At 32.7% G+C, this 13,792-nt stretch overlaps 8 protein-coding genes across 8 annotated transcripts; 5 read left to right on the top strand and 3 right to left on the bottom strand.

Moving 5' to 3' along the window:
- Position 1: 1 nt before the first annotated feature.
- Positions 2-342, top strand: T551_00046 (uncharacterized protein; the record flags this gene model as incomplete). The annotated part of the gene is made up of 3 exons (XM_018372313.1): positions 2-99; positions 146-166; positions 222-342. The coding sequence occupies 3 exons, from the start codon at positions 2-4 to the stop codon at positions 340-342; spliced, it is 240 nt and encodes a 79-aa protein (XP_018231253.1).
- A 236-nt stretch (positions 343-578) lies between these two features.
- Positions 579-2,959, bottom strand: T551_00047 (glutamate--cysteine ligase; the record flags this gene model as incomplete). The annotated part of the gene is made up of 10 exons (XM_018372314.1): positions 579-1,008; positions 1,056-1,156; positions 1,200-1,397; positions 1,435-1,550; positions 1,588-1,735; positions 1,777-2,362; positions 2,408-2,533; positions 2,582-2,718; positions 2,763-2,825; positions 2,876-2,959. The coding sequence occupies 10 exons, from the start codon at positions 2,957-2,959 to the stop codon at positions 579-581; spliced, it is 1,989 nt and encodes a 662-aa protein (XP_018231254.1).
- A 169-nt stretch (positions 2,960-3,128) lies between these two features.
- On the top strand, positions 3,129-4,794 carry T551_00048 (dolichyl-P-Glc:Glc(2)Man(9)GlcNAc(2)-PP-dolichol alpha-1,2- glucosyltransferase; the record flags this gene model as incomplete). The annotated part of the gene is made up of 6 exons (XM_018372315.1): positions 3,129-3,221; positions 3,290-3,378; positions 3,426-3,723; positions 3,768-4,050; positions 4,103-4,346; positions 4,389-4,794. The coding sequence occupies 6 exons, from the start codon at positions 3,129-3,131 to the stop codon at positions 4,792-4,794; spliced, it is 1,413 nt and encodes a 470-aa protein (XP_018231255.1).
- A 128-nt stretch (positions 4,795-4,922) lies between these two features.
- T551_00049 (uncharacterized protein) lies at positions 4,923-5,734 on the bottom strand (the record flags this gene model as incomplete). Its single annotated transcript, XM_018372316.1, has 4 exons — positions 4,923-5,148; positions 5,191-5,270; positions 5,313-5,622; positions 5,670-5,734. 4 exons carry the CDS (start codon positions 5,732-5,734, stop codon positions 4,923-4,925), a joined length of 681 nt encoding a protein of 226 aa, XP_018231256.1.
- A 154-nt stretch (positions 5,735-5,888) lies between these two features.
- Positions 5,889-7,092, top strand: T551_00050 (uncharacterized protein; the record flags this gene model as incomplete). The annotated part of the gene is made up of 8 exons (XM_018372317.1): positions 5,889-5,963; positions 6,025-6,072; positions 6,127-6,209; positions 6,251-6,293; positions 6,341-6,572; positions 6,621-6,901; positions 6,945-7,004; positions 7,048-7,092. 8 exons carry the CDS (start codon positions 5,889-5,891, stop codon positions 7,090-7,092), a joined length of 867 nt encoding a protein of 288 aa, XP_018231257.1.
- Positions 7,093-7,327: 235 nt separating this feature from the next.
- Positions 7,328-9,585, bottom strand: T551_00051 (uncharacterized protein; the record flags this gene model as incomplete). Its single annotated transcript, XM_018372318.1, has 9 exons — positions 7,328-7,810; positions 7,852-8,024; positions 8,066-8,312; positions 8,361-8,715; positions 8,764-9,006; positions 9,048-9,086; positions 9,131-9,367; positions 9,420-9,529; positions 9,574-9,585. 9 exons carry the CDS (start codon positions 9,583-9,585, stop codon positions 7,328-7,330), a joined length of 1,899 nt encoding a protein of 632 aa, XP_018231258.1.
- Positions 9,586-10,664: 1,079 nt separating this feature from the next.
- T551_00052 (transcription elongation factor SPT4) lies at positions 10,665-11,067 on the top strand (the record flags this gene model as incomplete). Its single annotated transcript, XM_018372319.1, has 2 exons — positions 10,665-10,764; positions 10,808-11,067. 2 exons carry the CDS (start codon positions 10,665-10,667, stop codon positions 11,065-11,067), a joined length of 360 nt encoding a protein of 119 aa, XP_018231259.1.
- A 511-nt stretch (positions 11,068-11,578) lies between these two features.
- T551_00053 (uncharacterized protein) lies at positions 11,579-13,439 on the top strand (the record flags this gene model as incomplete). The annotated part of the gene is made up of 4 exons (XM_018372320.1): positions 11,579-12,109; positions 12,148-12,311; positions 12,354-12,561; positions 12,657-13,439. The coding sequence occupies 4 exons, from the start codon at positions 11,579-11,581 to the stop codon at positions 13,437-13,439; spliced, it is 1,686 nt and encodes a 561-aa protein (XP_018231260.1).
- Between the last annotated feature and the right edge of the window lie 353 nt (positions 13,440-13,792).

A 13,792-nucleotide genomic window follows, 5' to 3' on the forward strand; every position in this document is an offset into this window, starting at 1 on the left:
AATGGACAAGCAAATAAAAGAAGAATTAGAGGAGAAAGAAAGGGAGAAAAAGCCATTAAAGAAGCCAGCAAGACCTATTAGTCTTGCATATAGAGATAGGTGCGTTGAATTGGGAAGATTTGCATGTTTCTGAATGATAAACTAGTTGCATGTCAGTGCTGGAAGAGTTAAACTATGTAAGGAGTTTAATGAGGATTTGTTTTTGGATTTAATGGCAAAAGTGTAGAGAGAATAACTGGTATTTACCGTGGAAGTGCAATGAAGAGAGACACAGTAAGTTTTTCTGTGAAAAAACAGAGACTTAATGAGCTAGAATATGAAAAATGCCAATATGAAGCGTAAGTGAACTATTTGCCAAGGAGCAACTGAATGTAGGCAGCTTTAAAGAACGTGTGAAGAAAATGAAAGAGTTAGAACAAATGTAAACATCGAGACAAAGCAAAGGATGGGCATGCTGAGAGATAATAATAATATAGCCTTGAATTCGGGGAACTAAAGGAATTGATTAGAGTAATCTGTATAATAACTGTATACAATTTAAGTTATATATAATTATATATATTGATATAAATAAAATATTACGCTATACCTAAAAATCGCTTAGTTAATTCCTCATTTTTGCCAAATTCATTAGTTATTTTTTCAGCTTCTCTGATAAGATCATAATTAATTTCTTGTGTTATTACACTATCTTTTTGGTAGTTCGGATGGTTACGTACAAAAGAACGAATCCAGGATGCTGTTGTTTGCCATTCTCCTGAAATTGTTATTAAATTGAGAATATGAATAAACGAGTAGCTACCACTAGCCCTTTTTTCTATGAGCTCCAAATACTTTCCAAGAATTTGTTTAACTTCTTGAGAAACATTAATGGTATCTAAATAATTACGGATCAATGGACTAAGTCCAGGAAACTTATCAGGACCACTATTTTGGCCATTGATAATTTCGTGAATTGTCATTTTTTTATACTCATCAAATGTGTCATCATTACATAAGACAACAGTTCTAAATAAAATTAATTTTTCATATTATTTTATAATGAAAAATCTTACTTTGGAGAATATGAGTCAAAAGAGAAAATATTTTTGCGAAACCAGAATTTTTCAGTCAATACAGATGTCCGATGATGTGCAAGATCCATGTTTTCATCTACCTGAAGAAAAAGGTTATTTACAAAAAAATAGGCTGTGTTTTACTTTAGATATTGGGATATATAAATTCAGATTATAAAGTGATATCACGCGTGTTAAAAGATTGATAAAGATACAATAGGCTGCATTTTCGAAATCTGAAAGCTGAACTTCCATAGTACGGAATTCTACACGCCAACCAATATCAGTTCCAGGAGGCGGTGGTTTAAATCGCATTGCATGCCAGTTAGTAGATTGAATATTCTAAAATATAAGAAAAATTAAAAAAATAAGTATTTACTTCGAAATGTCCTGATTCTGTTTTATTATCCTGAATAAGTAAATCAGAAAAGATAACTAAAGGATCCCGAATAAAAAGATGAGAAATATGGTTCGCTAAAAGTTCATCTACTCCTACTTTGATTAGATAGTTTTTTTAAAAAAAAAACTATACCGTTATCTATCAATTTTTTTCTTACTTCTTCATTCATAACAAATTTTACATCATTATACTTGGGATTATTCCTTAGATTATCGGCTATATAACAATCAACGGAATCGTATCGACTTTTTTGAATAATGTATTTAGATTTTTTCAATGGCTATCAGATCAATAAATACACAAAATGTATAATGACCTTACTTTTTCTCCCATTTCTTCACTCGTTCGATCATCAACAGAGCGTGATATAACATTCCAACGACAATCTTGATCAGACAAATAGCCTTTATAAGCTGGTGATGCTGCCGATAGTGATAGCATAATAGGTCCCATAGGAATTAGTTGATCATACAATGTCCTTGCTTCTGAGATATCTGCTGTTTGAAAGGTAACTTGTAGGCAACAACACCCCATGCCAAAACACATACTATCCATGTATATATGATTCGGTTGTATAATATTATCCAATAATCCAACAGATTTAAAGGGGAATGTATCTGATAGAGAAATAGCTTCGTCAATAAAAGGTAAAGGTGTATTTTCATCAATGAATATAGGAACATTGATAATAACTTTTCTACCTCTACGTAATCGGATATGTTTTGTCAATGTAGGAAACCGTACATGAGAACTAATAACTTCGTCTGGTAAGAACAAACTGCGAGACACATGTCCTCTTGGAGGATAATATGGATCCGTAAATACTCCCGGTGCACCCAATCTCGGAAAGGACGTAAGTGTTAATGGAATCTCGTTAGATTTAATGTATTTTTTAATAATAAATCTCCTATGCAAAATAAATAAATTTTCTTATTTCTTAAACGCCTTTTACCTCTTTTTCATATTTTCTTCAACAAGAAGCAATGTTTCAATGTCTTCACCATAAGGGTTACCTGGGATCCCTTCAATCATGTAACTTGCATATTCATAGTGAAAAGATGGGAAATCATTGCAAGTCCTGATAAAAAATATCAATTTAATTTTAAAATATAAAAACATATTTTACATTTCTGATTTATCCTGTATTTTTAAATTCTCGTATTTTTTTTTAAGATTTTGTGTACTTTTAAGAACATTTTCTTGCTGGAGTGATAATGACGCGATCTTCTTCTTATGGTCATATGCAATTAACATATATTCTACCTTTTTTTATATTAACCTTTAATTCTAAATATTATCTTAAACACCTCATCTCCCCAAAGTAACTGATGTTTTTGTTTTTTTGTGTTTTTCCATAAATAAATAAACTGCTGTAATGAACTTATAAGCCTAGAAACACAATAAAAATATATCCAGATACCTCGACTGCCTGACTTCGTATATAATCTGCTTGCTTTATTGTCTCATCCCATGAAAGCGGTACTCCATAAACTAAAAGACCCATTTTTTCATTAAATACTCATATAAATACTTTCTAAAATAATAATAAATACGCTTTTTTTTTTAGAATTTAAGTGCCTTTTTTTATCTTTATCTTCGTTTTTTTATCTTAAGTCGTGCTACGTATTTTATAAACTACATAATCTTATATTATACGCTACAATATATTATATATGATTTTTTTAGAAAATTTGGTTATTTTTATAGAAACAATTCGTTATCAGCATGCTCTTATTGTTCAAAAGCATGTGCCAAAGCCCTATATGGTGGGTTTTAGGCTATATTAAGCTATTTTGAGCGTTGATCATTATATTGTGCATACTAACATATGTAGGATGAGATTTTTCATCTAAATCAAATGCAAAAATATTGTAAAGGGGAGTATTTTGCATGGGATGACAAAATTACTACGCCACCTGGGATGTAAGTTGTTTTAGAAGAATAAATAAAGGTTAATTGAGGAATTCCAGGTACTGGATACATTTGGTGATACTTAGAGCAACAAAATGGATAATTGGGGAATGTAATTTAGTATCTCTTAGGACTTTGAATGTTATTACAGCAACTTTTTTGGCAGTATGTTTCTCAGGAGTAATTTTTTATCTTCGACAAGATCAAACGATGAAGATAACAGAAGCTATTTTGTTAACGCAATTTCCACTTTTGTATTTCTATTCAACGTTATATTATACAGATATATTATCTACATTGCTTGTTTTTTTGTCATTATATTTAACACTTAGAAAACAACATAAAACAAGTGCAATGGTCTTATTTTTGTATACGATATGTATTATTTCTTATGAAAATAGATTTCTTTTCTTTCATTGGCAATTAGACAAACGAATGTTATTTGGGTTTTATTTTTAATCAGTCTCTCAATTTTTCCTCCACAAATATTTAAACCGAAGATCATAGATACAGAATTTACTGTTTGGGATCCACCTGCACGCAGTGCATGTTTTTTTGGTAAAGATAAATTTATCGTTAAAAAATCTAAATTTCTAAGATTATTTTCGTTTTATCAAATTTTTATTTCAGCTTTTGATAAAGCAATATATGGATATAATAAAAATGATATGGCCATATATAATTGTAATAACTTTGTTCGGAATATTTGTTATTTATAATAAGGGAATTGTTTTAGGTACTGATTTATCAATAGATAATATGTTATTAATATCAGAAGGTGATAAAACAAATCATAAGATTGATATACATTTATTACAATTATTTTATTTTTCAATCTTTACAGCATTTTGGGGATCTCCTCACTTACTGACCAAAAATTCTATTCTATATTTCTTTAAATACTCGTTAGGAAGCAGATTGGCATGGCTTCGTACATGTGGAATCTTGATTGCAATAGGATTGATTGTACATTTTAATACGTATATCAAGAAATCATAAAAATATTTTTCTAAAAGAAATAGAAAAGAACATCCGTTTCTTATATCAGATAATAGACACTATACATTTTATATCTGGAGAAGAACTATCAAGGCACATTCAGCTGCGAAATATATAGCAGTCCCATTCTACTATACTAGCATGTGGGCCATTTTAAACAAATTGATACTATATCAAAAAGTTTCTTATGTTTTATCATTTGTAGTTGCTACTACTTTGGTTTTAGGGTTTGTATCATTGCTCGAATTTCGATATTTTATAATACCATATCTCTTGTGGAGATCTAGTATCCAAAGTACACATAAACTAAAGCTGTATATAGAAGCATTTTTATTTTTGTGTATTAATTATATTACGATGGATATATTTTTATACAAGCCATTTTTTTGGGAATCTGATCCAGGAAATCTTCAAAGATTTATGTGGTAATACAAATAAGACATGGTTATTAGCCCATTGGTGTAAATAAATATTATTGATTTAAAACTAAAACATCTATATTTCATAAAAGATATTTATGTATGATTATTTCATGAGTACTGGGACTTGTAGATCATTTAGTCTTCCGATTCTGTGCTTTCTTCGCTCGAAGACGTATTAAGATAATCTATATAAAGCATAGTCCCGCCTTTTTCTTTAGCTTTTTGAAACATATATTCAGCTTTTTCATGAAACTGCTTGCTTTCTCCTGAAACAGTCGTTATCCGGCTTAGCTCTAATGCAGCCATTCCTGCATATTGATAAAAGACAGCATTTTCACTGTATGGTGCAGATAACAAGTAACTTAGTAATTCAGTCTTTTTCATTAATAACATCCAAACTTACTCTTCTAGCATATCTAGAAGTTTCTGAAACTCTCTTTTTTCTATATACAAAAGGACAAGAGCCCTAAGAAATTCCTGAGTCTACATCTAATTAGATATAAGAGCTGTTTTTAAAGCACAAACAGAAAAAGTGTCATCTTTTAACGAACTAGAATACGTAGATGCTTGGTAGAAAACTATCAGATGCTTAAGATACGTCTCTTGCTGGTCAAATTCAAAATGTCTAAGAATCTCAAGCCCAAGATCCCAGATATCATACAAATGAACTTCACGGCAGCGAATCAAAATAGAAAAGGCATACCGTGCACGTAAAAAATCCCCACGAAGAAGAGAAAGATGCAGTATTGTATATGTTGCTTCGATCTGCCGTTTTCTCGTAGAAAGTAGCTTTTTTGGCGAACTTATTTTTCCATTCAAAAACCCTGTTTCTGGGCTAAAAAATACTCGTTTTTTTTTTTTAATCAAAGTCAATATACATACTAAGAATGATCCGCTGATATTCTATAGCGTTTCCTTCTTTTTTTTGAAATTGGCAATAAAAACATTTTTTCTCAGTATTTTTATTTTTTTAACGTTATCGGAAGTTATTTGTACATTTTAAATTTTATCGGCATAAAATTCGTTTTATTAACGATAAAATAATTTATCTTAAGAAAAAAATCAAAAAATACTAAGTTTTTCTATTTATTTCAATTTTTAATGGAGACTTTTAAGAATTTTAATCCTTCTAGTATTAATAGAAAACTTTCAGTCGCAATTTCGCCTTTTACAAAGGTAAATTATTAGAAAAATCAATATAGATCATTTGGTAAAAGTAAGCTGATGAGTTGTATAGCGGACAGCACAGTTTGTGCGACAAACAGTTGGAACAGCAGAAGATGCGGTAGGATATATGTTTTATTGTGTATAATGGCTCAGTTTTGATTATTTATAATAGACTGAATTACCGGATGAATATCTACAACTTGAGGTTTCAGTTGATAATCTTAAAGCAGTCCATAACAAGCTTTTGACAGTGACGTATGTCTTTGTTAGTTAAGGGGTAGTTGATTAATTTGTAGTTCAACGTATAAGACAGAAACATATGATTATCCAACAAACTTGGTAAAAGAATACTTTTTATAAAACTATATTTATATATGTTTTTGCAGAGGGAGACGGTTAGTGAGATCTCGAAAACTATTCAAGAAAAAGTTCAAAATTTAGCTTCAGTTCAATCAGCAAATGAAATACAGGCAGCGATCATGAAACCAACAACTAAAAGTCACCCAAAGACACTGAATCATGCACTTTCTAGGGCTGCATTGGCAAGTTGTGATTTATTGGATAGCCCAAGTTCACTAAAAGAACTATTGTTTTCTTATGCAGAAGCTCAAGATAAAAGTAGAATAAACATTATGTGCTCTTTTCTTGTTATTTAATAGTGAATAGTTGGTAATGCTCGTTTGAAACAGGATCAGCAGATTGTAACGAGGTTTAACGAATGTCTTATTTCAAATTTGCATACAGTTTTTCATTATTCAACAAAAGCCAGGAAAAACGTAAATTCATCACGTTTATCTCTTGATTCACTCAAATCATCTGCAAAAGGATCGAAGCCTGAAAAACAGGAACAAATGCAGAGTGATATTGAGCACGCAGAAGATGTTTTTGTTACTGCAGTTGAAGAGGCAACACAAATTATGAAAAATACTTTAGAGACACCTGAATTAGTAATATCTTAATTTTCAACCTATAAATAATAACAATTTCTAGATTAATCAATTAAAAGATCTCATAGAAGCTCAGTGTTCTTTTTATAAAGAAGCCTATGAGGTTCTATAATTCCATATTTAGCAGTTTTTCTTATTTTTTTTAGACTTTATCGAATCTATTAAATGATTTTAAAAAGTATTACTATTAAAATAAATAAGCACTAACATTTATTAGTTAGGACCTCTGAATCATAACTATAGTTTCTGGAAAAAAAGATACTATATAGAACAATTTAAATTAAAATTGGGCATAATTAGGTTATTATTTTTGACAGTTTATAAATTTATATTTTTATAAAATAGTTTAGATGTTTTTGATACTAATTTATTCTGACTTTAAATATTTTTTTGAATTTCAGTTTATATTACAAAAATAACTAGATGTTAACGTCTATCTGTTTTTCCTGATTTACGTTTTCCTGAATAAAGATGCCTTGGTTTCCTATTAATAATTCGTCTGTCGCTCTCTGATACCATAGAAAGACTTTTTAGTTTACGTTGATAAAGCTTTGCCAGTTTTTCTGCTCTTGATCTTGCTACAGGGTCTGTAATACCAGAATTACGGTTCTTAACCGGGGCTCGAGAATATGATTTTTTAACATCTTTCATATTAGCATCTTCACCCAGCTGTTTAGAGTCTGAAGTAGTTTTTGATTGTGATTTTAAACGTTCACATATAGAAGATGTATTTAATCCAATTGATGTTAAATGTTCATTCATTTCAGAAATAGTTTTTAAACCCATAGTACGGGGAAGGATAGCTCTATTTCTTAATGCTTTTTTAGAATTAGCTTTCCGTCTTATAGAATCATTTCTTTCTTTAAGAAATTTAGCTTTTTCTAATATTTTAATATCTTCCTCATCATCCTAAAACATATTAACAAAGTAACAGAAACATCATAACGTACAACTTCACTATCGGAATTGTAAAAACCTTCTTGTTCAAGCTTTTCTTCTTCGGCTTCTAATTCAGCAAGTTTGGCTTCAATATCAGGATCAACAAAATCATATACATTTTTCCCATTAAGAAATTCAGGCATGATATCAGACTTCCATTCAGGATTTTCAAGTATGTAATTTTCTAGTATAATTAATAAGAAATAAAATTATTTGATTTTTTACTTTTAAGATTAATATTATATACACCAGGACCACCTTGTTCCATTTCTAAATCTTTTTCCAATTTTCTTCTATCAGGATTATTCCAATCGTATGGTTTTTTATTTTTTGCAGCCTCTGGTATAAGTGGTAATCTTTCAATAGCATCTCTCACTACAGGTTTTGCAAGATGAATTCTATTCAAAATGTTATCACTTTTTTTATCCTTAAGTTTTACTTCTATCCTAGATTCAAGTAGTTTATCACAACACTAGTTTAAAATAAGAAATATATAAGATATATTATCGGTATTAAATACCATATTTCTTACATTCATTACACCATCTTCTGTTACACAACTAGTCTGAACCATTTGTACATTTTTGTCATCCAAAATTGTTTGGATTAATGCTTTGTTTTTCTCATCAAGATGATCAGGATGCATAATGTCTATTTTATTAATAACAAGAACGGTAGTTTTGTTAGAAAAAAGCGGTTTTAGACTATGAAATAGTTTTACTTGAGATTCAATAGGATATCCACAGTGTTCACTTAAGTCCATAAAATATAAAATACATGCTCTAAGATGAGCTAATGCAGTAATACTTTGCATTTCTATGGTATTCATATCTTCTAATGGATGATCTAAAATACCGGGAGTATCAATAACTTGCCTGATAGTTTTAGAATACTGTCAAAACAAATTAAAGTACAAATTATACCATCTTAAATACTTATAGTCCATATGTCCAACAAAAAGAGATTTTGTTGTAAAAGGATATGGAGCTTCTTCAACATCCGCACGCGTTATTTTGTTCATAAAAGAGGATTTTCCAACATTTGGCAAACCACAAATAAGCAAAGTTCGAGTATTAGGTTCAATAGAAGGCAGTCGTGCAAGATGTTGGCGAACTTGTTCCAAATATGTTAAAACTTGACTCTGGCGACGTATAATTGTTGCCATGCTATATCCTTAAGCTAAATTATTTTTTTAATTACTGCATACCGTCCAAGAGCAGCTCTTTTTAATTGTTTACAACGATATCTTAAAAATATTAAAAATAAATTTTCAAAATAATTTGATCATACAAACTATCTCCATACTTAAGTAGACGAATATAATCACGTGCTACTGTCTCAATAAGTTGTTTTGCTGTTGCAATATGTGATAAAGCAATCTTAAAATGATCCTTATCATACAAAATATTCAACAAATCACTATAAAATGGATGAAGATCATTCAACCGGGGAAATTCATCAATAATAGCTTGAAGCTTTTCTGTTAATGTGTCTTTTGTGAATGTAACTTTTTTCATATAAAAGCTCCTTTAAATATTCATAAGATATACTGTTTTTCTTTTGATCTGTTTATACTAACCGAATACGAGATATTTTGAATCCTGGACGAACAACTGTCGGTGTTTTTCTTTGGGTTTTAGATAAAACAATATCTAAAAACTCCTTAGCCGGAGGAACTTGTGTAATGGACTAAAACTTAGTTAGATTTCCATATTAAAAAGACTAATATTTACTTTAAAATGCATTGATTTTGGAATTTGAAGTTTTTGCAGTAAAGAATAAGCGTTGCTGAAGTAACGAGGTTGCTTTAGCAACGCTGATTTTTTACAGTGGTTAAATAGTTAACTGTATTAAAAGATAATAAAACAAATAAAACTAAAAGAGACCATTAAAGTTCTTTTTTCAAAAAATAAATAGTTTTAAAATAATTATATAAAGAAATTAAATTATGCAGAAACAAGTATTAACTTAAACAAGTATAAATGCTTCGAGTGGTTTTTAATATCATTTATTGGAAAAAATATATCGATTTGGATTAGTTTAATAAAATATTTTTAAAAATATTAAGATTTCAAAAGTCAATAAAAACTATTTATTATAAATATTAAACACTTTATGAATATATACAGTCTAAATGTTGTATAAATAATATTTCAAATAAAAATAGATTAATTATTGAATATTCTATTTCGCTTTTAAAATATTAAATTTGAAAATATTTTTAAAAAAGAAATTTAAACATATAAAAAATATATTTGATTGTTTAAAATAGATATGCCTATAAGTCAATAAAAAATGAAAACAAAGTAGAAATTGGAATTCTTTTCAATTTATATTTTCAATATTTATAACAACTGAATTAAATCTTTTAAAATATCATTAATACAATAAAAATGGTAAAAAATCTTATTGTAAAAACAGTATTGTTTATTCATTTTTAAAAAGTTTAAAAAATATTTTAAAATATAGATAAAATAAAATAAGCGCAAACAAAATACTTTAAAAAATAAACATATTAATATAAAAACATATAAAAACAAAAGATCATAGAGAAAATCTTGTTTATTTTATATAAATATTAAAGTGAATAAATAGAATATTAAAACATACAACGTATTAAAATAAATTATATATTAAATACTGATGAAAAAATCATAGACATTTGTTTATATTTAAATAATAAATAAGAACATTTTAAATAAACTATAAGAAATATACGTGTTTTTATAATTAAGTATAAGACAAATTAAAAAAGATTTTGACATTAATCATTTAACAACAATTTAATATTAATACTTCATCGTAAAAATTTCAACAGGAATAAATGGCAATATTAACATCTACAATTCCTGCAGAAAGAAAAAACCTTCGTGCATGTCTTTTATGTGGTATTGTTCTTCCTTACAAACATTTTCTATCAGAAGGTTTTTTTTTCTGCTCTTAACCATGTTTTTAATTAATTTTAAGGATGTCCTAACTGTGAATCACTTCTTCAGATTTCTGCATCAGAAGATCTAGTACAGGAATGCACGTCTCCTATTTATGAAGGAATTCTTGCTGTAATGCAACCTACAGAGTCTTGGGTAGCAAAATGGCAGCGTATTAATCGATTCGTAGGCGGCATATACGCTGTTCGTGTACAAGGCCAACTACCAGAAGAAATAGTTGAACAGCTTAATCACCGTGGTGTTCAATATCGTCCTCGTGATGGGTCAATGGATGACTAGGCTATATTAACAACAATTTACCAACTTTTTACCAAAAATCTATATTTGTTTATTTATATTTCTAATTAAAATATCTTTTATGCAATCTTAAACACTAACACAGGCTTTAAATATGGGGAAGGACTAAGCTTGACTTTTATAACACACATAATATATATTTTGTTATTATTTTGATATTATTTTTATAAAACATAACAGATATATAGCAAAATATATTTAAAACAACCGAGACGAAAAAGATTTTATATTTCTACTGGCTCTCTTGAAAACCAGAACTTTTTTTTCTAAAAAACATACATTAGTACCGAAATTTAATAATTAACATGTCTTTCTATTTATGTACTATAAAAATCATTTAATACCATCATTATCTTATTTGATACTAAGAATCATCATTCATTAGCTGTAGAAAGAGCTAGAATATCCTGTAACATAATGAATAAATATTATAATATATATATGTATTTCAGATTTTTACAAACTAACGATGTAACCTATTGATTTGGGACATATGGATGCTTTTTCAATTTTAACTGGAGGAACTAATCTTAAGAAAAGAAAAACACAAGAATCAAAAAGAAAGGAAGGTACATTGTGTTTATACTCTTTTTTGGAAAAAAATCAACATTGCCATCAAGCAGATCAGAAAGAAAGTACCATAAATGTAGAATCCGAGGAAAAAATTACATCATCAGCGCCTACAGAAGAAGAAATCAAAAATTTTCAGCGTCTATTCCGCATACGTGTTTCTGGAGACGATGTCCCCGACCCAATCATGACTTTTTCTGCAATGAGCAAACAGCTTCAGTTTCCTAGCTTTCTCCTGAAAAATTTGGAAAAATACGGCTTTGAAACACCTACTCCCGTTCAGATACAAGCCATCCCCATCTCTGCTGCCGGGAGAGACCTGTTCGTCTGTTCCCCTACCGGCTCCGGCAAAACACTGGCATTCATTATACCTATGCTAGCCGATCTCAAAAAACACTCTGATCATGGGTTCCGTGCCCTCATAGTCACCCCGGTAAACGAACTCTCCAAGCAGGTATCTCTGGCTCTCTCCTGCTCTTCACTGATCATCAGATTTACCGGGAAATCAAACGGCTTACTCATGGAAAAAAATTCAGGATTTGCCATCTCCAGAGATCCACAATCTCCAACATCAATGGCTCTAAATACGACATTCTAATCTCTACTCCCCTGATGGCATTGAGGGCTATTCTTGAAAAAAATTTAAATTACAGCAGGTAGACTTCTTCATATCTTGTTCTCTCACTCAGCTACCCCAGTGTGCGTCACCTTGTCCTTGATGAAGGCGACCGGCTCTTCGATCACGAGTTCCTTCAACACACTTCCAAGCTTATCTCATTTTTTGCTTCTGACATTGCTTCTGACGTAAAAAAATCCCTGTTTTCCGCTACAATACCCTCCAGCGTCGAAACCCTCTCCCACTCCTTCATGGTCCGCCCCGTCCGAGTCATCGTCTGGAAAAAGCACGTGCCCCTTTCCCCCTTTCTCCCTTTCTCCCTTTCTCCCTCTTTCACTCTTCCACTCTCCTCTTCCCTTCTCTCTCTCTCTAACCCTCCACAGAGACACTGCTGTCGACACTGTCCACCAACAACTGGTCCATGTCGGCTCTGAAGAGGGCAAACTCGTCGCCCTCAAACAGCTTATCCACAGTGGCCTCCCCCTCCCCGCCCTCGTCTTTGTCCAGTCTGTCCAGCGCGCCAACGACCTATACAGCCTCCTCAGGTCCGACTCTCTCCCCATCGATGTCTTCCATGGCAACCGCACACTGGCACAGCGTGACTCCCTCCTCCACCGCTTCCGTCAAGGCGAGCTCTTCCTCCTTATCTGCACTGACATCTTGTCCCGCGGTATCGACTTCAAGGGCGTCGAACTCGTCATCAACTACGACCTTCCTCTTTCCGCACATAGTTATATCCACCGTATCGGCCGTACCGGCCGTGCTGGCCGGCCTGGCCGTGCCATCACTTATTTCTCTGCCGCTGACACTGAGTATCTCCGAAGGCACTCTCCTCTCTCTTTCTTCTCTGCTAACCTCTGCAGCATTGTCCATGTCATGTTGCGTTCTGGCTCCGACGTCCCTTCCTGGATGCTTCGCCTACTTCCTGCTGTCTCTAAGAGAGCCAAGCGGCGCCTCAGGCGCGCACCGCCCGCCAGAGACCCCGTCTCAGCCGGCGCGGCGCCCGCGGCACACTGATACCCAGCGCCTCAATAAACTGTTGTCCTGTCAACCGTCTCCACACCAACCGCTCCCCTGCCAACCGTCCCCCTGGCACCCGTTGCCCGGCAATGCGCTTACACCCTGTATCCCACCAGATGCCGGCGGCCAAGCACCTCTCCGAGCTTGAAGAAGCCGTACGCCTCAACGAGACACACGGTGAGCCGGAGCGCAGTGTCGCGCGTAGGCAGCCGACACACGGGGAGGCCCTGTGCACGCAGTGCACGCAGCCCGTGCCAGGCAGCCTCAGCCTCGGCAGCAGTCGGTAGCCGGAGCCGCTGCCGCTCCTCTCTCCACACCTGCGCGGCAACTGCGCGCGCAACACGTGCGCCGTATTCGGCCGATGCGCGCGCGCCGTGCCATGCACGTGACCACTCCAATGCTCTCAGTACTCCAAGCACCGTTCTGATGCGCTGCGCCGTCGCTCCCTCCATGCCCGTGCTCTCCCGAGGCGGCGGGGTTACGCTGCTTGCCCGCCCAGCC

Source organism: Pneumocystis jirovecii, assembly GCF_001477535.1.
Source record: "Pneumocystis jirovecii RU7 chromosome Unknown supercont1.1, whole genome shotgun sequence".
Taxonomy (NCBI): Eukaryota; Fungi; Ascomycota; class Pneumocystomycetes; order Pneumocystales; family Pneumocystaceae; genus Pneumocystis; species Pneumocystis jirovecii.